General features: G+C 40.3%; 1 protein-coding gene across 8 annotated transcripts in view; it reads right to left on the bottom strand.

Annotated features, from left to right (window-relative positions):
* The window catches only part of DIP2A (disco interacting protein 2 homolog A), a 130,677-nt gene that overhangs the window by 7,085 nt on the left and 102,328 nt on the right, over positions 1-21,264 (bottom strand). For 4 of the 8 annotated variants that reach the window (XM_063342379.1, XM_063342381.1, XM_063342382.1 and 1 more), the window contains 17 exons: positions 20,441-20,521; positions 20,127-20,254; positions 18,008-18,122; positions 16,655-16,856; positions 15,968-16,077; positions 15,750-15,830; positions 13,150-13,273; positions 12,185-12,306; positions 11,752-11,863; positions 11,427-11,536; positions 10,805-10,935; positions 7,898-8,066; positions 6,540-6,710; positions 4,447-4,476; positions 3,318-3,379; positions 1,144-1,201; positions 620-694 (listed from right to left, as the gene is read on the bottom strand). In XM_063342379.1, the coding sequence (XP_063198449.1) occupies positions 620-694; positions 1,144-1,201; positions 3,318-3,379; positions 4,447-4,476; positions 6,540-6,710; positions 7,898-8,066; positions 10,805-10,935; positions 11,427-11,536; positions 11,752-11,863; positions 12,185-12,306; positions 13,150-13,273; positions 15,750-15,830; positions 15,968-16,077; positions 16,655-16,856; positions 18,008-18,122; positions 20,127-20,254; positions 20,441-20,521 (1,881 nt within the window). Of the gene's footprint in view, positions 1-619; positions 1,202-3,317; positions 3,380-4,446; positions 4,477-6,539; positions 6,711-7,897; positions 8,067-10,804; positions 10,936-11,426; positions 11,537-11,751; positions 11,864-12,184; positions 12,307-13,149; positions 13,274-15,749; positions 15,831-15,967; positions 16,078-16,654; positions 16,857-16,994; positions 17,082-18,007; positions 18,123-20,126; positions 20,255-20,440; positions 20,522-21,264 lie in introns of those variants that run through there. The other 4 variants (XM_063342380.1, XR_010072097.1, XR_010072098.1 and 1 more) reach the window with 4 other exon arrangements.

Raw genomic sequence — 21,264 nt, 5'->3', positions numbered from 1 at the left:
ATTTTCCCAGACCTAGGCAGCATCATTTATTGATTTAAAATATCTGTTTCACTACCAATTTTATTGCTCCTAAAATGCCAGTAGTAGTTTTATTAAAATAATTCATTAACTTCTACCTCACAGAAAATGACCAGGAAGAAGAAGTAAAAAGGAGTCTTATATACATGTAATTGGGGATGGTAAAGAGGAAAAATGAACTAGGCATCTGGCTTACTGGAGAGGAACACCTGTTAACTTGCAATCTTCTATTAGTTGGACATCTTAGTACACACAAAGCCAGATGTATATAAAACAAAGATTAAACCAAACAGCAAACTACCTCATTACTACTGTCCACTGATGGGAGTACATAAGATATTCACTGCCTCTTCTAGCTGCCAATCAGACACAGACTCGTCAACTGATACCCCCTGGTACTGGCATGCAGTCATTTTGCAGAGGAGAGAGGAAACCATGCAGGTGTATGTATAAGTATGTACGCAGTTCCAGCTCTCTGTCGAGTTCATTCACTTGCCACATTATGTGGCTGTCCCACTAAGAGACAGGTGTCTATCCGACATGATTTATCTATATATTAAATCATTACTGATAAACAAAGTACAACGGCATCAAGCTTTACCTCTCCTAAATGCGAATCTCCTAGAGGTCCCTTGGTTTCTGTGTGCGCTATGATGACCTTTACCCCTGGAAGAATCTTGAATAAGAAGCAAATGTTTAAAATAGAAGTTAAGAAAACTTGAATTCATCAAAAGAAAAATCAATAATGCAGAACCACCAAAGTCACCCATCTGTGCAATTTTTACCTTTCTGCCCCTCTCTGCATGATAGATATCAACCATCTCTTCTTACCAAGTTGTTTAATCATTTAAACTCTAAGCGTCAATTTTGCAGCTTCAGAGTTGAAGTTTGTTTCATACCTGAAAAAAGTCTTCCACATGAAGGCCTCTGATTTTTTCCTATTGCTTCACTTTACACACATGGCTTCATTTTTATCTAGCTGTTCATTTTATGCTCTCTCTAGTTCCTCTCCTAGATATACCGTGATTAGTGAAGCTTGTTGCACAGATTCTGTACTGACATTCAGTTGAAGCAGCTCACCACCCAGGTAAGGATCATGAGGAAGGATTGCTCTCAACCTCTCACCTTCCCAGACTCCGTAAGTGGCAGACTGTGTGGAGAACCTCTCTCTACCAAACGCACCCTGAGAAAATAAAAGAATGCATTTGTACGAGGATTTATGAACTTAAACAGAAGTTAAACAGATGTGCTCCAGTACATCCAGTGTTATCCTCTCCTTAGCTGCACTGACAAAGCTGTTAGGATGCCAGCCAATTATGCTCAGTCATTCACAATGCACTAGACCGTTAAGAGTTTCTAGCTATCTTCAAGACTTCCATATTAGCATTCCCATAGACGTTTCTTTTAAGAATCAGAAACTCAGCTCTCTGGAGAGATTTTCCAACGGAGCTCTGAGGTTGCAGTTGCACCAGCATTTTAAATTCACTTTCTTTGTCGAACTCTCCTGGACTTCTGCTTGCCACACGGAACAATGCCACAGTGTCAGTAGGAATTACAAGCGAAGAGGAAGCAGCGTAAACGGAATTAAGTGGCATTATGCAGCCCACTAGCAGCATAACTTATGAAGACAGCATATTTGCAGAAGGAACAGGAACTGAGTGCAGTAGGAGAGGCGTACAAGAGAAGCAGCTCCTACATATTGTTATATTACACTATCCCTACACCTATAGGCTAGAACTGACTAACACAGTGGCAGCTTTGAGGCTATGGCTGAACTTCTTTTTAACAGAAATAAATAGCATGCAAGTCATAGTGATATATTAAATAAGGAGAAAATGATGGTAGTTTATATTGATTTGTTCCAACGCCAAATTGGGATTGTGCAAATGATGGTGAATAGCTTGTCTTCTAACAGTTAAGATTTAAGCTTGCAAAAATACAGATGAGTAGCCACAAAACCTGCCAGTTAACATAAGTCCCTAATTTAACATTATCAATTAAGAAAAATAAAGCAAATGCACCAAGTCTTGATATTATGTTTCTTAAAATAAGTACAGAAACAAATACATATATGTGTATACCCAACTAAACGTACAGCTTGAACATGGTGCTGCTGCACCAAGTGCCATTAACACAATCAACTAACTTAACCGAGAGACAAGTTAATATGAAATTTATGACTACAGTATTAAGTCTGATAGAATGATGTATCCTTGGCAAGTTTCCAGATGACATGTGTGTACACACATATATGTGTGTGTGTGTGTGTGTGTGTTTTGATACACTGTAGTACAGGCCTGACATCAATTTATTTGATCTAGGAAGACTGAGGGAATTGAGTTGGTTTGGTCTGAAGAAGTGGGGGGAGAACAGAGACTAAAGGAGATTCTAGCTGTACTTTTTCCACTACCTAAAGGATTGTTAGAAATTTCTCTTCTCCAAGATTTCTTGGAGTTGCACACCATAAGGAGAAGAGGCCAGGGACATAATATGCAAGATGGGAAATGCCAATAAGGAAAAGTTCGTAGAGCGGGATGTCAGTCTCAGCACATGCGCCCAGAGAGGAGGAGGATCTCCATTCTTGGAGATTTTCTGTACTGAACTTGTCCTGGCCCTCAGTAACCTGGATGAAGCCTTGAAGCTGGTCCTGCTTTGAGCAGGATGTTGCATGAGGGACATCCAGAGATCCCGCTCACCCTAACTGTTTCTGTGATTTTATGACTAACCAGCCGGTTGGCAAGGTCACCTTTTGCTAATGGCCTGGTTAGGTAAGAAACAGCTAATGAGTCTAGATTATACAAGACTGATGAACACACAGCTGGTTAGGTGAGGGTCTAGAAAGTTAACAGCAGAACAAGTGATGGAGGAGGAGATGCCGGACCACTTCCAGCACACAGCCGTCATTAAAGAATTCTCTAGGGTGGGGTTCCTTGTATACAGTGATGAGGGATTAGCTGCTGCCAAGATTTCAACATATCAATGCAATGCAATGAGGATGAACTGTCTCCTCTATGGTCATTAAATCACAGAATCATAGAATGGTTTGGGTTGGAAGGGACCTTAAAGATCACCCAGTTCCAACCCCCATGTCCTGGGCAGGGACACCTCCCACTAGACCAGGCTGCTCAAAGCCCCATCCAGCCTGGCCTTCAACACCTCCAGGGATGGGGCATCCACAACTTCCCTGGGCAACCTGTTCCAGTGCCTCACCACCCTCACAGTAAAGGATTTCTTCCTAATGTCTAATCTAAATTTCCCCTCTTTCAGTTAAATAGTTAATGCTTTAAAATAAACTGTACCTGTCATGTCGAAGTGCTCTCATATCTACGTAGACAGTTGTTGGATCTGGTCCTGCTGTTCCCTAAGAAGAAGGAAGAAACAAGTTCAACAGAGCCAGAAAATCCTGCTTTCATTCTCACAGACACATAAATTCACAAATTCCTCTCCCTTTTTTACTGGCACATAAAGTACTGCCCTTAATAGTAAATCAGCGCCCCTTTCTAGAGTAAAGCCATAAAGCTTTGATGTTTTATGGAATCAGTAAGTGAATGTGCAAGTGAAATATGTATTTATATAGGTAAGTCTAGATTTTTAAAATCTTATTTTGGTAAGCACCTCCTCTAAAAACTACATAGCAAGTGCAAAGCATGTAAGCATATACCTGTGGGGGCCTAATCCCTTTCACAAAACTCAACTGTTAAACTTATAGAAGTTTTGACAACTTTGAAGAAAAAACCACCAATATTTAACTAAAACATAACTATAAACAACCCGTATCTTTTCAGGGCTCCTACCGGTAACAACCTCGGCAAAGCTCTGTTGCAGTCAGAGGATAAACCTTCTGATCAACTCTGGCGAGAGGTTTCCCACTTCTCAACATAGGAACAGGGGACCTTTTTTTTTGAGCCCAGCAGCATTTAATCTCTACAACTGGAAACTGCAGCAAAATGCATATTTAAGCTAAAAAACAGGCAAGGTTTCGGTGACTAAACCTATAGCTTGACCCCCATAGCATGGTTTCTCCTTTCAGAAATTCTTGAAATGAGGCCACTTTGCCATCAGCTCAAGATGGCAGTGCTGGAGAACAGTAATAACGTCTTCATAATGACATTCCGTTGTACTTTTGTAGCACCACTGAGGCTCAGTGACACTGACAGCCATACCAGACGAATGCTATGATCTTTATCTTTAGCAATATACCATTTTAATCATTGCTATACCCGCTTTCTGGCTTGTTTGAGAAAGAGGTTTTGTACTTCAGTTACAGATGTTCTTTGTAAGTAAAACTGAACTTCTTTAGAAAAAAGAAAAATCTCGCTTGATCTGTTTCAAATGAAAACTCTCTCAAATGGCATAAATTCATTATAGAGTAATACTGCTGACCCAGACAGACTTTAGGACGTTACAAGCACACATGCATCACTATACCTGTTCAGCCAGCTTGCCCAGCCTGTTTGGCTGACAGTGCGACCACAAACAGAAGTAACAGAGGCCATCAAAGTGTGTGAAACAGAGAGAAAGGGGAAAAAAGAAAATACAAACAAAGAGGCACTGGAAACATAAGATACACACAGTAAGACAGCAAACAAAACTCATACTGTTTTAGAGTGAAAAGAAAATTTCCATTTCAGATTACTTAAGGGCTTGGCACTTTTAAGTGGTTCATTGGGAAAAATGCAAGTCCCAGTTAATAAAGGAGAAGAGGTTTAAGGCTCATCATAAGTAATGCCTGATGCCTTATCATAAATTCCTCCTCCATCTGTAAGTATCTGAAGGCTGCTTGGAGCTTCAGAAACACCACCTCAGCGAACCAGTCCAGTAAGGTTGGAAGACACTATGTATTTGCATGCATGCTAACCTGTACCAAATACCAATTCAGTTTGGCTATTGATCTACATTAATTTAAATTCAATGATTTAAAAAAGTCAAATACAGGTATTGCTTTGGAAGAATGGTGAAAGGGGTTTAAAAAAAGAACCGTAAAAAAAAGGGGTCAAGAATGGAGAACAGAGATGAAAAAGGTATAAAAGGAAAGGGAATTGGAAGTGCCCAGCAGCTCTACACTCTTCACAGTTTTATTGGAGTACTTTTCAAATTGCCAGTTAACATTCTGTAGAAAAACTGTTTTTTCCCCTCTTTGTACAGTCTGGACAACAAATATCCAAAACTGGCTTTTAAAATTCTTATTTAGACAGGCAATTCAGAAAGCTATTCTTTCACACTTGGCCTCTGAAACATTTTATTCAATGAATTTAAAAACCTTCTATACAGTCATCTTAATTTCATGTATATCCTTCCTATTTTTCCATCTACCGATTCAAAAAATTGCTCTGGCCGCATTTCTTTATAATCATTTACCTAGAGGTTGTTAAAAATCTTTTCTTCTTTAATATGTGTGAAAGGAACTACAGAAACTAAAGAAACAATTATGAATGGCAACATGTTTAAGAAGCTCATGTCCCAAAACATCTACCTCGTAGGAAATCAAGAACATTACAATATATTCTGAGAGGTAAAAAGGCTTTCCTTCATCTAGTGGGCACCGGAAAGAAAAAAAAAAAAAGAAAAAAGTTTTGCAGAAGCATGGAAGCACTCTTCATAGAATCATTTTTTTTATTGTGTAATTCATACCAATAAAACTGAAAATAAAACTTACAATCACACACATAGTTAATGCAGGTGCTATCTATGAAATTCCCCACATAAAAAGCTACACGCTGCCACATCTGAAATTTGAGCAGTTTATCCAGGTATTATCCAAAAGCCAGGGTGCTTTGCCATTTTCTAGACCATACTTAGTACCTGATTTTCAGGTAAGTTGTGGAATAATTTTAATCTGGTTAAATTAGACATACAAGATATCGTCAACTGAATACTAAACTATCAAAGGCAGGACTGGACCACAGCATGTCAGATCTCCAGTCTGTAAAGCAGGGCTGTGCACCTTATGTGCATATTCTCCCCCTCAAAGCTTCGAATTTTACATTTTTAATAGAAAAAAAGTCCAGTTCTCACACAAGGAGAAACAAACATATCTGCATAGTGATAATACTCATTTGAGATCTTTAAAAGTAAAAAAACCTGCCAACCTTGTCAATTTTCCTGGGTGTTATTTGAGGAACTCTGTCTTCCACTTAATTCCACATACACAATAAGCTATTTTTCAAACAGACAAAATCTGAATTACACAAAAGCTGAAATAGCATTGCTTGAAATATTTAATATGTTTATGAACAGGAAGCTGTGTATTTAATTTAATACTGTTCCTGCACAGTAGGAAGGAAACAAGTTTCTTAATACTGATCCTCTGTATTAGGAAGGCAAATCAATTGGTCAATGAGTACAGAAAAGTGAAATTACAATAATCCATGTCTTCAAGTCTTATTTAATTTGGTGCTAAAACAAGCAAGCAATAGAGCTCTAGTTGATTTTTAAAAAGTTACGTAGAGCTGAACATGACTTCCTATAAAGTTCCCAGAGATTCTGCCCATAAGTATAAGAAATAAGCAGTTTAATCTCACCTGTAAGCAAATCGCTACGTTGACCCTGCACCCAAATGTAGTGCTCACTGCACGAGCAGAGAGGCCCAGGTCTTTGAATAACTTAGAGAAAGACTGTGTTAACGTAATCCTTGGTCTCTCCTCTGCAACCACCATGCATGTTCGCACACAAGACAGGTTAACTCCTTTCATCTGAGAAATTGAGTGAAGAAAACACCAGTGTTTTAAGTTTGAAGTCAACAATTCTAGAAATCAGCCGTTTTAATTTGTGGAACAGATGGACTTTAAAAACACTAGAATAACTGACATTAACTGACATGAACTGGGTAAACAATATAGACATGGACTGCACTCAGTTTGGCTCCATCCACCCAGGACAACCCTCTAAAATTGTGCCAAAAAGCTTTGTGGCAGGGTTTGATGCACAAAATGCAAACTACGTGCATCACGTAGCTACAACACAGCCACTCATCATTTAGAGCTGAAAAAACCCACAAAATGTCATTACGTCAGAGGGACAGGTCCACAAGAGACCTGCTCACTCCCACTGCTGCGCAGTTCAGATGTCGGCAGTGTTTGAGACATCATTAGCTCTCATCAGTGTGAATGTGAACCCGCAGTAACTGGCTGTGGGCCAGGATTCCCTTAAGCGAGGTCCAGGGGAACAGAGGGACAGAGTTTTTTGTCTATACTGAGAACAACAATAAGCACAATGTAGCCGCCTTCGTGTGCATAACAAGATGCCAGACATTCTCAGCGGAAGTCCTGAGCGGCTTAGTTACTACAGCCATGGGAACTCTCCTACTATTGAGACAGAGGCACCTTTTCAAGGACGTTAAGTTTCAGTAAAGAGATTTCCTTCAAAAATAAATGGATATATTAGTGTGTAATTGCTGCTGCGAGGAAGATTACATCCATTTTAGAACTCAAAACCTGGTGTCAAGAGATCTGAAAAGCAGGTGAGACTTGACAGGTTTTGTGGGGCTTTTTGTTTTGTTTTTTTTGGGGCAGGAAGAGGTTTTTGGTTTTAGGGGTTTGGTGGGGCTTTGGTTCTTTTGTTGGTTGGTTGGGGTTTTTTTGGTCACAGATGAGAAAAAGTTGACAGGCTTGCTACATATTCTGCCCAAAATCTTAGAAACGCCCATCAGCACAGAGGTGGCACAAATAAGTAAAGTTGTAAACATAAATCTTTTTTTCCCCACTAGAAACATGACATCAGTTGAAACTTCCAGCAATCTCAACATTTCCCAAAGCCCAAGTCATAATGAAAGGCTTTCAAAGAAGCACTTATCGCCCACCTTCTACAAGCCAAAATAAAATAGTTTTAGAAAGACACATTTATTCGTATGTCAGTAAGCTGAAAAATTAAGCCCACTCACCCGGAGTATATCGGTCTGTGTTCCAAGCCCTTTGGTGCACATCTCCATCACAGAGTAAGAGCAGAACGTGACACGCACTTTATATTGACTTACAGCAGACAACCACAGAGACACATTGCTTTCCAGTTCCAGAGGAGGAACTAGAATAGACTGATGACCCGAATATACACTAGGGAGAGAAGGAAAAAGAAAGAGGAAAACTTCAAGCCAGCATAAAAAAGCCAAAAGTTACATCAAGTCAAAATGAAGCAAATATAGAAAAACTGAGAGCTTGGTATCTATCTGAACTTCAGCTTCTCTTCTCCAGAGAGAGCAAGCATTTCTTAGATAGCTAAGAACTAGGGGCTTGAGTTAAGTCACAGACTTTAAGGTGAGTATGTGTGTCCTGCAGTAAATTGTGTTAAACTATAGGGAAATACTCAATGCCTTGAATAGCCAGAACATCTGATACTAAAACGTTAAGATAGAGACATCATTCCAGTTACAATTGGTAACTGAGCTTATTTTTGTGAGTCATTCTAGGTTTTTCATTGAGTAAAATGAGTCTTTAATACCTATATTACGCCGTTCAAGTTTTTAGTGCAATTTTCTAGCCTTTGCCATACGGGTGTCGTTTTTTACAGTATTTATGTGAAATATTTAACCTGGATACCAGTTAACATGAGTGGACAGAAAGCCACACCACCTTTTAATTTTTATTTTTTTAAAAAAATATGACACGTTCATTTCAAGACAGTAAACACCATGACCATACAGTCTTAAATTGCCAAATGTTTTTTAGGTCAGCTACTACCAACAAAATCAGTGACACACTCCTCTGTAAAACCAGGCTTAGGTAAACCAATGCATTTTGAAAAAAATAACAGCATCTCTAATTACTTCTAACAGGTAGCTTGACACATTTGCCATTTCTCCTAACTAGAGTTGGTGTGTTTTTGTAGTGGGTAATACGATGAGGGGGTTTTGTTTTCTTTTTAACCATACTAAAATAGAAAAATAAACATCATTCTGTAATAAAACAGTCTTTCATACTAAAACAAAGCTGCAACTCAGATGAAACAAAGACACCTTATATTAACTCTTGTATAGAAAGGATGACACACGTAGTTCCCTTTCCTAAAAATATTTTTTTTTAATCCATTTAGATTTTAATTCTTCCATCACTGTGGTTTCTTCTCCCTACACCCTGCCTCACTTTACTGATGATACAAATCATGAGATGTTACCAAAGTTAAATTTTTTGCTTTCCTTTAGTATACTTCCTTTCCGGTTGGGGAAACTGGAGAGGGAAGGTAAAGGTTAACTACAGTAAAATTAACTTTATCTCTTTACCAAATAACCTTTCTGCATTGTTTAAAATGAAATACCTAAAACACTATTAAGTCTTTGTTTTAAAAGGCAAAAAACAGGAAAATTTTGCAGCTTTGCAAAATGTGCTGCATTATAGTAGTTATCTCATTGAATCAATTTAGGTCTCATTTATTATTTTGACACTGTCCCGCATGACATCCTGGTCTCTAAATCAGAAAGGCATGGATTTGATACTTGGACCACTTGGTGGATAAGGAACTGGCTAGATGGCCGCACTCAAAGGGTTGCAGTCAACGTCTCAATGTCCAAGTGGAAACCAGTGACGAGTGGTGTTCTTCAGGGATCAGTACTGGGACTAGTACTATTTAACATCTTTGTCGGCAACATGGGCAGTGGGATTGAGTACACCCTCAGCACGTTTGCCGATGACACCAAGCTGTGTGGCATGGTCGACACGCTGGAGGGAAGGGATGCCATCCAAAGGGACCTGGACAGGCTGGAGAAGTGGGCCCGTGCCAACCTCATGAAGTTCAACCAGGCCACATGCAAAGTCCTGCACATGGGTCATGGCAATCCCAGGCACAAATACAGGTTGGGCAGAGAATGGATTGAGAGCAGCCTTGAGGAGGAAGACTTGGGGGTGCTGGTGGACGAGAAGCTCAACATGAGCTGGCAATGTGCGCTTGCAGCTCAGAAAGCCAACCACATCCTGGGCTGCATCAAAAGAAGTGTGGCCAGCAGGTCGAGGGAGGTGATTCTCCCCCTCTGCTCCACTCTGGTGAGACTCCACCTGGAGTACTGTGTCCAGCTTTGGAGTCCTCAGCACAAGAAGGACGTGGACCTGTTGGAATGGGTCCAGCGGAGGGCCACAAAGATGATCAGAGGGCTGGAGCACCTGTGCTATGAGGACAGGCTGAGAGAGTTGAGGTTGTTCAGCCTGGACAAGAGAAGGCTCTGGGAAGACCTTATAGCAGCCTTCCGGTACTGAAAGAGGGTAGATTTAGATTAGATATTAGGAAGAAATTCTTTACTGTGAGGGTGGTGAGGCACCGGAACAGGTTGCCCAGAGAAGCTGTGGATGCCCCATCCCTGGAGGGGTTCAAGGCCAGGCTGGACGGGGCTTTGAGCAGCCTGGTCTAGTGGGAGGTGTCCCTGCCCAGGGCAGGGGGGTTGGAACTAGATGATCTGCAAGGTCCCTTCTAACCTGAACCATTCTATGATTCTATTTTAAGAAACATTCAATTGCTTACTTTAGCAATATTTTTAGAGCATACCAATCTTGCAGTCAAACAACTTAAGGGTCTTGTAAACAGATATGGATTAATCTCAAAAGATTTTGAAAGGGTTTATTTAATCAATGTGAAAAAAACAGTGAAGTGCTTTTTTTCTTGGATTTGGTATCAAATGAATTCCCCTTCCAAAACTCAAGGTACTCAAGAACTAACTTAAATGAATTTTGTTACCACAAAAGGTATTTTATGAAATACATATTAAAAGGTTCATTTTGGTTTCTCTGACAAGTTTCGTACATGACTGTTCTGCTGGATTCTAGAGAAGGCTGGGAACACATGAGAAAGCCTATGACTCAAATGATACCTGCACAAGCACCACAGTGCAAATCCCAAGCCACAATAAGGGTCAAGGCAGATGGCAATCTGACGCGAAGGGTACAGCTCACACTGTAGCTTTATAGAGCGACATAAGGCACTTGTAGCTGCATGTGACATCTGTAAGAGGAAAAGAGGCACTCTCAGGGACTTTTTAAAAAAAATGGTTATCACATGTAATAGCTGATAGAAATATTTAATTCAGAAGATGTGGCAACACATAGGGGTTTGGATTTTTTTAAGCGCCTTTAGAACAGGAAAGGGATATGAGCCCAAAAATTCACAGACACTTTCCATGCTATTGGCAAATAACATCTGTCAAAACACTGAATGATGACAAATGACACATAACATCTCTACCATAAATCCCAAACAAAAACACTCATGAACTTTACAACAAATATGTGCCTCACATAGAGCCAGTAAGACCAAATGCTTTCAAAATGTGCATCAAGAAATTTCGAGGTCCTGCAAATTTAAAAATAAGCTTTCTGAACACCCAAGGTGGTCCGCTTAAATTTTTGTATTTCTTCTCTGGCAGGAGGAATGAATGTGGAATATGCCTGCATATAAGGAAACAAAGTATAACAATCTCTCTCTTGTTACTCTACCTTTACTCCTGCTAATATACCAGTAGTAGACACACTGAAGTCCAAGTATGCCAACATATCTGGAGATGTAGGTCTGAAAATAGCAGCCAGCTTCTTTTTAGGCATATCATCTATTTAAAATACATAAAAAGAGAAGAGTACCATATTATTATTTTGGAAAAAGAACACAGAACAAAAATGTACCTTTACCAGATGCTTTCTATAGTTTCTAGACAGCTATTTCAATGCACTGCATCCAGTCAACTAGGCCAGTTATGGTATAATAAAATAAATAAATCAGCCTTCAAATTATCTACGTTTTGGCTGGGCAGCAAACATCCTGTACCTGTATCCAAAATAGTGGGCCATGTTTTAATATCTACTGCTGTTGCAGCTTCCTTGGACTTCAGCAGTTTCATTATTGCTTGCGTGGTCAGTATACATGCAGACTTACTGACCTGCAAAAGACACAGCATTAAAAACATTTATAAAACTATGAATGAATGCTCAAGGGATTTTATATCCATCCAGATGAGATAACCAGTAAGCTGAATAGATGAAGAAAAACATTGGAAACAGAGCAAAATAAATTACAACTATAGAAAGAACTTTTTAAACGAGTTTCTGAAAAAGTATTTATTGACTCAGATACAGCATACTGGCTTTTTTTTTTTTTCTCCTAACTTATTTCACATTGACTGTGGCAAAGCAATTCATCAGGCTGCATCAACCGTCCTACACCCACCAAAAGCATTTAGAAAGGAATGTCTTATACATACCTCTACAATCATTTTGACAGTGGGCAGAGTGGTGGCAAGATTCTGCGGATGAGGTGGGCGAACGGTGATAGGTATACAGCCGGCATATAAGCAGCCATAGAAAGTTGCTATCAAGTCTACTCCTGCGAAGAACATTTGTGAAATTAAAGCCACTTTTATCAGAACAAAAAGTCAAACTCTTTCACGTAAATCTAAATACAGACTGATTTATTTTATTAAGATGTAAGGATTTGTCACAAAGGTCTCTTCAAATCAACTGGCTGTTCTTGGCCATGTCCAATTCCATAAGGTTGAAATATTTTGCATTTGAAAGTTAGCAAAAACGATTCAAACCCTACAAACTTTAAATTTGTAGGGATATATTTTCACGGACAGGCAGCATAAAATAACAAAAATTAAAAAATAAGGTATTGTAGTTTATGAAGATGACGACTGACTCAGATTCTTTTAAAAAGCGTACATTTGTTTTTCACAATTATCTCTCTGCAATACACAGTCATACTACTTTTATGAGGTAATACTTTTTTCCTGAGGTACACGTGTAAATATATACTAGTAATGCAAGCCTGGGGTCCAGATTTCACTTTTAGAGACAGCCATTCAGGAAAGCAAGGGTGTTTGTACACTGACATCCCTAATCTAGCTTTCAGTAGATACATATGCAGTTTCATTCCATTCTCTGAGGCTGAAAAATGAGAATCTTTTATGTGGTTTAAATCAAACTACTCTTGCATAACTGCCCAGACATCGGGAGCAGTTAGATGAAATGTTTGGTAAGTGTAGTTTGCCACTTGGAGAAACGACTTCATAATAAAACACCAAAAAGGAAGTCTGTTCCTTGAAATACTAAGTCACTGCCACATACCACTATATTAAATGGATGTTTGAATGCTCTGTCTCAGCATCTTAGTTGTTTATTTCCTTGTGATGTCTGACTTTGATTTTTGCTGTCTGTACTGTCCTACCTGGAGGATAAACCAGGGAAACGTGGTCACCAACATTCAGTCGTCCCTTCTCCATCAGTGCGACTGCGACTCTCTCTGCCCTCTTGTGCAGCTGTATGCACGATGCAGTGCTAGCTACAGTGCCCTGCACAAAACAGAGGCGACATCACAAAACTTTGTGGAGAACAGTTTCAAACTGAATAAAGTACATGCTGCAGATGAAATATTTTATTGTCCTCATTTTAACAATACAGCAAACACTTTTAAAGACTCTGTCTCGGTGTTTTGGAAACCATGCTGTTGGTACCATGAACTTTTAGAATGCTAGAGAATTTTATATGTATTATTTTGAATATCAGACAGTGAAGCAGCTTCTAAATGTATTTGGTACCACAAACAGAATACCTTATAAATATTTGAAATTTCACAGTCCAAGGAAGAAAACACAGTCATAGTCGTAGTAGTAACACAATTGTTTTAGCAGCAAGTCAAGCACTGCATCAGCTTTACCCCACAATGCACAGCCAATCCTCTAGATGCTTTTGCAATTAGCAGCCTTAAAAGAGCAGAGGGAACTCTGCTGATGTCTTTGGTATAGGTATTCTTTTACAGGGTCATAGAGGCAACCTAAGCTGTGGTTGGTATGCACTGTCACTTCTGTATCTACTGTCCATCTCGTAGAAAGTGTATTTTCCACAATTACGCATTTGGAAAGTCTTCACATGGAAGCAGTCACAAAGTCACGGGGACTCCAAAAGGCTTAGTCCAGTTTTTGATGTGAAGACAGAAAACATCCTTTTGCTACCCAGCCTAGGAAGCAATGCCTTAGCCTTAAGCCCGTGAGGTTGGGATGTATCTGTTTTTTCCAAGACTGCAATCTGATTCAAGAAAAACTGGTGGGACAACCACCTCAGAGGGAAACAGTCAGAGACTGAGTCAAACCTCCCGCTATACAGATAAAAGATTATCACAGCAAATTTTGCTATACAAGTAATTGGTTTCAAGTCCAAGACGAGCTGCCACGTGTAATCATCAGCCCAAGTGGATGGCTGCCTAATCCATGGCCCAATTTGATGGAGGATGGCACTGGCACTCTGCTCAGTTTTACTAAGAAAACTTGTTAAAGCCTGGGAGCTAAGTCATGCAAAATAAGAACAGTAAATATAGTGTATTGTTGATATAGGAACAGTAGCAGCTCAAGGACGTGGGAGAAGAATACTGACACAAAAAGGTGCAAAACAAAAGGGTTTTACGCGGACAGCTGTGAACACATTAATGTTTAGCATTGTAGCTTATTAAGGCATGTGTTCATTAACAGATAATTTCTTTGTGCCTAAATTTTGTGTTTTCTTTTTGCAGAGTCTCCTTGTGAAGGGTAAAAGTTGCCTGAACAAAGCAACCCAGAAAGGGGCTTCTTCATACTATAAAACTTCCCTCAAAAGCCTCTCTACTCTGAGAGAAGAGTAAACCAATTCTGTGGCTCTTAACAATAACCATATTGAAGCAGCTTCTTCTGCTAAAGCAGAGCCTCATGAGAAAAGTCAGAACTTTGAACAATGTCCTAAACCATTTTGCCTGTGTGAATGAGACCTGCAAAGGCAAATCCTCTGCGTCCCAAGGACTGCTGCTGGACCTTCTGAAAGCATGTTCCCTATCTCACATGTCTGCAGTACAGCATAGCACAGGACAGACCCCATTTGTCACTGGGCTGTTACTGTCACTGGAAGGGTAGCTACTGAGTACAGGCTCAAACAAAAATTGAACAGCTTTGCCTCCTGGAAAGAAAGAAGGGGAATAAAAACATGCCAGAATGGCAGTAGAAGAATCTAAACTATTTGAGCTTTCTGAAATATGCACAGCAGTAGTGCTTCTCAAGCCCAGGGAGGCTGAAATACTGAGGAACATAAGAAAGTGCACATTTTTTCACAGCCCTTTATGAAGTGTTGGATACAGAGGGCATGTGAATGCTTCAAAGCTACTGACAGTCACATGCAGAGCAGTGTGGCTATGAGCAAAAATTATGTATTTACTGAGAAACATGACTGCTGCTTTGTCATATGTCATAAGTGCTCAGACAGCCCTTGAATAAAATAAGTATATAGAGGCTGTAGTCCAAAACTGAAGCTTTTACTTGTTTATGTTTGAGTGATTATAAGTGCCATCCCTTCTGGGGGCAGAGCCTAGCTGATGACAAGGCATCAGTGTCTCCTGAAGGGTGTGCTCCTGGAAAACATGACTCCAAACCTGCCCCAAGGGTTCTCTACTTAGGCTCTAGATCTACTTAAAAAATCCTCTAGCTCTGACCTTTCTGCTCAGGGACGAAGACAGAATCATGGCTTCCATTAATATAATGAAAGCTGTGTTCCAGCAGGAAATGCAATTACTGCAATGTTTTAAGCTAGGCAGAATGCATACTGAAATATCAGATGTGGAATAAAATTCCAGATGTGGAAAAATTCCAGATGTGGGAAAATTATGCTGCTTTCTAACTTGCAATTTTTGTCTGCTTCATCAAAATAACCTGAAACATTTTAGGAAAAGACTTCTAGCTGAATTTTCTTAGAATTCAAACAATCTTTTTCTGATCTCCATCTCCTAGTACAACTTAAAGTGCATCTCACCTTGGAATTCAACAAAAGGAAGAGGGGATGATCTGGAGTTGTTTGAGCTCGCCACTGAAGAACATCTGCTAAATACAGGAACTGAAACAAAAAAAGGAGATGCTTCAGATTCACTCAAACTGTGCCATGCTTAGTTTCAGCAGAATAGCGTAACTGGTCCTCTCTCATTTTGAATAAGCCAATTCAAATATTTAATAATACCAGGAAATCAGTGTTACCTTTCTTGCCTGGTCGTTATCCTCCAACTGGGTAACATCTCTCCCTGAGGCTTGTGCAATTCTCTTGCCAGCAACAAGGTTTCCTACTATCATTGAAGCAGGACCAACATCTGCATTTTGAAAGACAGTGCAAAATGAGGAAAAACAATGTACGGAACATATAATAATCTGTAATTCAGCCTGTAGATTACTATAAACACCATACGTAACATAGATATGAAAAGATGAAAAACTAAACCCAAGGATCATATTCCATAGAAAAAGAGAGGAAAGGACAGTATGGTACACTAAAAATCAGTCCATTATCAGTATGGTACATTTGAAAAATGAGTCTATTACTGATCCAGCAAATTGAGGTACTGATTGAGCAAATTTTATTACATAAGTTACAGCATGTCTGAGGACGATCCTTTGCAAGATGGTCAGTACACAAACAATTTATAATGTCGCTACAGAAGCATGAAACTTGTACATGTTGTATGTCCTTGCATTTACCTGGGGCTAGAGACCACAACGCCCTTACTGAGCTCTGGTCTGTTCTGACACCACCACTAGCTCTGCCAAGTTACGCAGCTTACAGCCATCCAACACGCACAGCCCTGAGCTGTCACATTGCTTCCAGATCATCCTCCGTGCATACCCTCAGACAGACACACAGAACTAAGGAACACACTCTGGTTTACTCACCTGGTTGTTTCTGTCGGGGCTTAGGAAGGTTAGTAACACAAGTATGTGGACACATCAAGACATTACAAGGATGCAGAGCACCCTCTAAAAAGCGCTGCTTGGTTTCTGAAATATGAATCCCTCCGAGTGGAGCTTTTGGCAAAGTGTTGGCTGGCACCAAGGCAAGACAGTAGACGCCCACTTGGTGAATGCTATCAATTGCCTATATAGAAAGAAAAAATATATTCCACATTATCAACTGGGATGTAGCTAGAGCAAGAATTTGAATTCAAGTCATTTAATAATATTAAAGTTTTACTTGCACACAATTTGCAAATAAAGGGTCCAATTCTGCACTCACTGAACTCATAGAAGCTGTGCCATGACTTCAATGGGAGCAGGAGCAGACCCAGGACTTTGCTTGTGCACTCTACCAAGGGGATGCCACCTGCACATCAGGGATTAGGAAAATCTCTTAAAAGTGGGCAAAAAGTGCAGAGATTTAAAAAAGCTAAAATTATACCACAGCAAATTTCGCATGTATGGCACAATCACACAAGCGCAGTAGAACATAAAACCACAAAAATAGGGAGGGAAACATCTTGCCACCTAAAACTTAAGTGTCTATTTTAGCTATGACGCTTCTAAACAGAGAAATGAAAATATTTCCTCCCATGAAAAACAGCCATTCTATTACCAGGTATTCCCTCCAAGAAGATTACAAAGCTGAAATTAGACAGAAACCATTATTACACAACTGCCTTACTCTTAAAAGGCATCTTCCCTTAAGTTGTTCTCTCTAGTCTTCCCTTCAGTTGTCCCTTCACCAGAGCCATCTTCCATAATTGCTCTCTCACTTTTACTTCCTTAGAATTGATCGATTAATTCTAAAATCCTCAACTGCAATCTATCAGAATTCCCTGGTCCCCCACAGAAACACAATGAAGTAATTAAGGGAAAAGTTTTTAGTGCTTACTGTTGGAGACCTAGAATAAGGATGTTAGTGACATCATAAAAAGATTTCAAGTCTGTTTTGATACTTGGCACTAAGTATACCCTTAAAAATTTTCAGACTTAACTTCTCAGCCAGCATGGAATCAGCAGAGGTGTGTAGAATTAAAACAAACAAAACCTATCGTCCTTAGGACTTTAAGAATCTAGTAGTATGAAGTTAAAAAACATTCTGAAAGTCTTACTTTTTACAAAATTCTGTTAACTATCAAACCCTGAAATACATTCAGAAGTCAGCTTATTACAACTCTCTATAGTTACACTGCTAGGTTTTTCTTATGAAAAAAAAAAAGACGCTCTAAGATTCTCATTTCATACATCAGCCTTATTCACCTGAAAAGAGAGAAAGGACAGACTGACTACCTGTAGAACCCTGCTCATCCACTGAAAACTATCCTCCTCTGACGCATCAGGGCGCTGCTCTGCCACAAGCACTATTCGATCATCATGCAAAACGGTCACAGAAAACACTGCTATCCTAAAACGCAAAGGACAGAAGAATGATAGGATGCAACATATGATGAACATGGTTTATTATAATGTAGAAATGACTGCAACCTTTAATGGTACCGTTTCAACACACACAAGCATTATTCATGCCAGATCATCACAAATTCACAGACAAGTTTAGAACAAATGTAGGTTTATTATTGTAATTCATTTCTGTTGGGGGTCAAGTGAATTTACAGTCACTAATGTAGCACACGTTTAGCACAAGCAGGTTCCATATGTGCAGGGGCTGTGCAAACCTTGCGTATGTAACTCCATCATGCATGCTAAACTTGTTGCGCCTACATACAATGTCCCTCCTGGAAAACAACTATGCCAAATTACTGACCAGCCAGTCTATCAACACTTGCACTGAAAAATACTTACTCCCCTTTGTGAATTAAATTCGTTTTAGGCTTGCATCTTCTAGGATACAATATTAATAATGCCTCAACTAGGTATGTGCCATGAGGTAAGCTCAACTTTCATAGAATCACAAAATGGTTTGGGTTGGAAGGGACCTCTAAAGGTCATCTAGTCCCACCCCCCTGCAGTAAGCAGGGACATCTTCAACTAGATCAGGTTGCTCAGAGCCCTGTCCAACCTGACCTTGAATGTTTCCAGGGATGGGGCTTCCACCACCTCTCTGGGCAACCTGTGCCAGTGTCTTGCCACCCCCATTGTAAAGAACTTCATCCTAATGTCTAATCTAAATCTACACTCTTTTAGTTTAAGCGCATTACCCCTTGTCCTATCACAACAGGCCCTACTAAAAAGTCTATCTCCATCTTTCTTATAAGCCCCCCTTAAGTACTGGAAGGTCACAATAATGTCTCCCGGGAGCCTTCTCCTCTCCAGCCTGAACAACCCCAACTTTCTCACAGCCTTTCCTTATATGAGAGGTGTTCCATCCCTCTGATCATGTTTGTGGCCCTCCTCTGGACCTGCTCGAACAGGTCCTTGTCTTTCCTGTGCTGAGGACTCCAGAGCTAGACACGGTACTCCAGGTTGGGTCTCATGAGAGCAGAGCAGAGGGGGAGAATCACCTCCCTCAACTGGCTGGCTGTGTTTCTTTTGATGCAGCCCAGGATGTGGTTGGCCTTCTGGGCTGCGAGCGCACATTGCTGGCTCATGTTCAGTTTTTTATCCAGTGGTACCTTCAAGCCCTTCTCCACAGGGCTGTTCTCAATCCCTTCATCCCCCAGCCAGGGCTTGCCCCAACCCAGCTACAGGACGTTGGCACTTGGCCTTGTTGAACCTCAGGAGGTTCACATGGGCCCACTTCTCAAGCTTGTCCAGGTCCCTCTGGATGGCATGCCATCCCTCAGGCATGTCAACCACACCACTCAACTTTGTGTCATCTGCAAACTTGCTGAGGGTACACTTCATTCCACTGTCCATGTCACTGATGAAGATATTAAACAGTAGTGGTGCCAATATTTACCCCTGAGGGATACCACTTGTCACTGATCACCATCTAGACATTGAGCTATTGAACAGTGAAGTGAGCAATAAGGTTGGTGATACGACACACGCTATCTTTGAAGTTCCTTCATCAGCCTCAACACTCCTAGTTTGTTCTTTGGAACATGCTGCGAAGTTCTTCCCTAGGCCATTCTGCATGAAAGGCTCAGGTGGACAAAGGGGAATTGTGTTTTACATTCGATACTACAAGTTTCATTTCACTGCCTTAAGGGAAACGTTGAAAGAGGTTTTAAACAGACGTCTAAAGATCTATGTTTATACTATATGAAAGTAATTTTAAATCTGTTATGCATGAAGCGGAGTGTCAATATTTGTCTTCCAAGTTAGGAGGGACAGTCAAGTTCTTATCTGGCATATCACAACTTAGCACGACCTTTCCTACGAAATACGCATGTAAAAATTCACATGCAGACTTCCTGTGTACACTGTGTTAGTTGTTGATTGGTTGCAGGTGAAAAAAGGAGCAACTAAGTCCAATCAGCAGTGGTGAAGTTTTTAATATACTCACCTTCCCCGATAGACAAACTTCATGGGTTCGACTGCCAATGCGGTGGCTACCACATCATCTGCATTGTGCCTGCGGCCACTAACTGTCATTAAGCCATCCAATTTTCCTACCACAAACACCAAATAGTCCTGAAAAGAAGACAGGATTAGAAATAGAGAGGCAAACCTTCCAGACTCCCAGTAATCCATGCCTCATTAAAGCCAACAATATTCTTAAGATCTGTGTGAGGTCACTGCCCTGACACAGAATTCTGCTGAATTCAGGAGTTGGGACTCAGGACAAAGCAGGGCTCCAGGTGGCTCATTGACACTTACGGGACCCACAAAGCCAAGCAATCCTGTTCTTGTAAAGGGTTGATCTGAAACAGGCACACCAGCTGCCGTCACTGGAACGGCCTGAAAGAACACATAAGTATTCAGACACTCAGAGTACTGGTAGAAGTGAAGATAAAATGCTTTCTGCTTCTGTTTCATTGCAGCTCTACACTCAGTTGAAAAATTACCCAATGACAACAGTTACTATCATGTCAAGTATGAACAACAGTTTTTTGAATAATGAAGAACACAACAATTCTTAACTCTGTGGTAGCCTTCTTTCTTATCTTTTTCTCAGCTACTCAGCCTTTGTAACAAAGAGTTCACACCCCTTTTTAAATCAGGATTTATAGTATGCACTCATATAGCACTTAATCAGAAAGTCTTCCTGTTGCTACTATTACCATCCCTGATGAGATATGTACCCAGGGATATCACTTAGTTGTGACAAACATTATGCTATCAGAACTTTGAGAAAGTTAAGTTTGCTGCAATTATGGGACTGCCTACAACAGAGAACCAGAGGAAGAGCATTATGCTTATCAACAAGTTCCTCTCATCTATTCAAGTGGTTTCCTTGCCTTCCCACCACTCCCCAACTCTTCCATTACATCAGGTTTCTTGCCGGCTGTCTCACTAGCTGAGGACAGTGCTGAAAGCTAAGCTGTTTAAAGCATTGAGGCTTGGCGAGCTGACAGAAAGAACTTTTTTTTTTGAAAGAGAAGACTACAGTCAGGATTTCTTTCATCTCTCTGGTAGAACTCCACACTGCAGCTGAGTCTTCAAACTGCTGCCCAGTGTAACACTACTCTGTACTCTGACTT

This window comes from Chroicocephalus ridibundus, chromosome 7 (genome assembly GCF_963924245.1).
Source record: "Chroicocephalus ridibundus chromosome 7, bChrRid1.1, whole genome shotgun sequence".
Classification (NCBI taxonomy): domain Eukaryota; kingdom Metazoa; phylum Chordata; class Aves; order Charadriiformes; family Laridae; genus Chroicocephalus; species Chroicocephalus ridibundus.
This window is presented reverse-complemented; position numbering and strand designations above follow the sequence as displayed.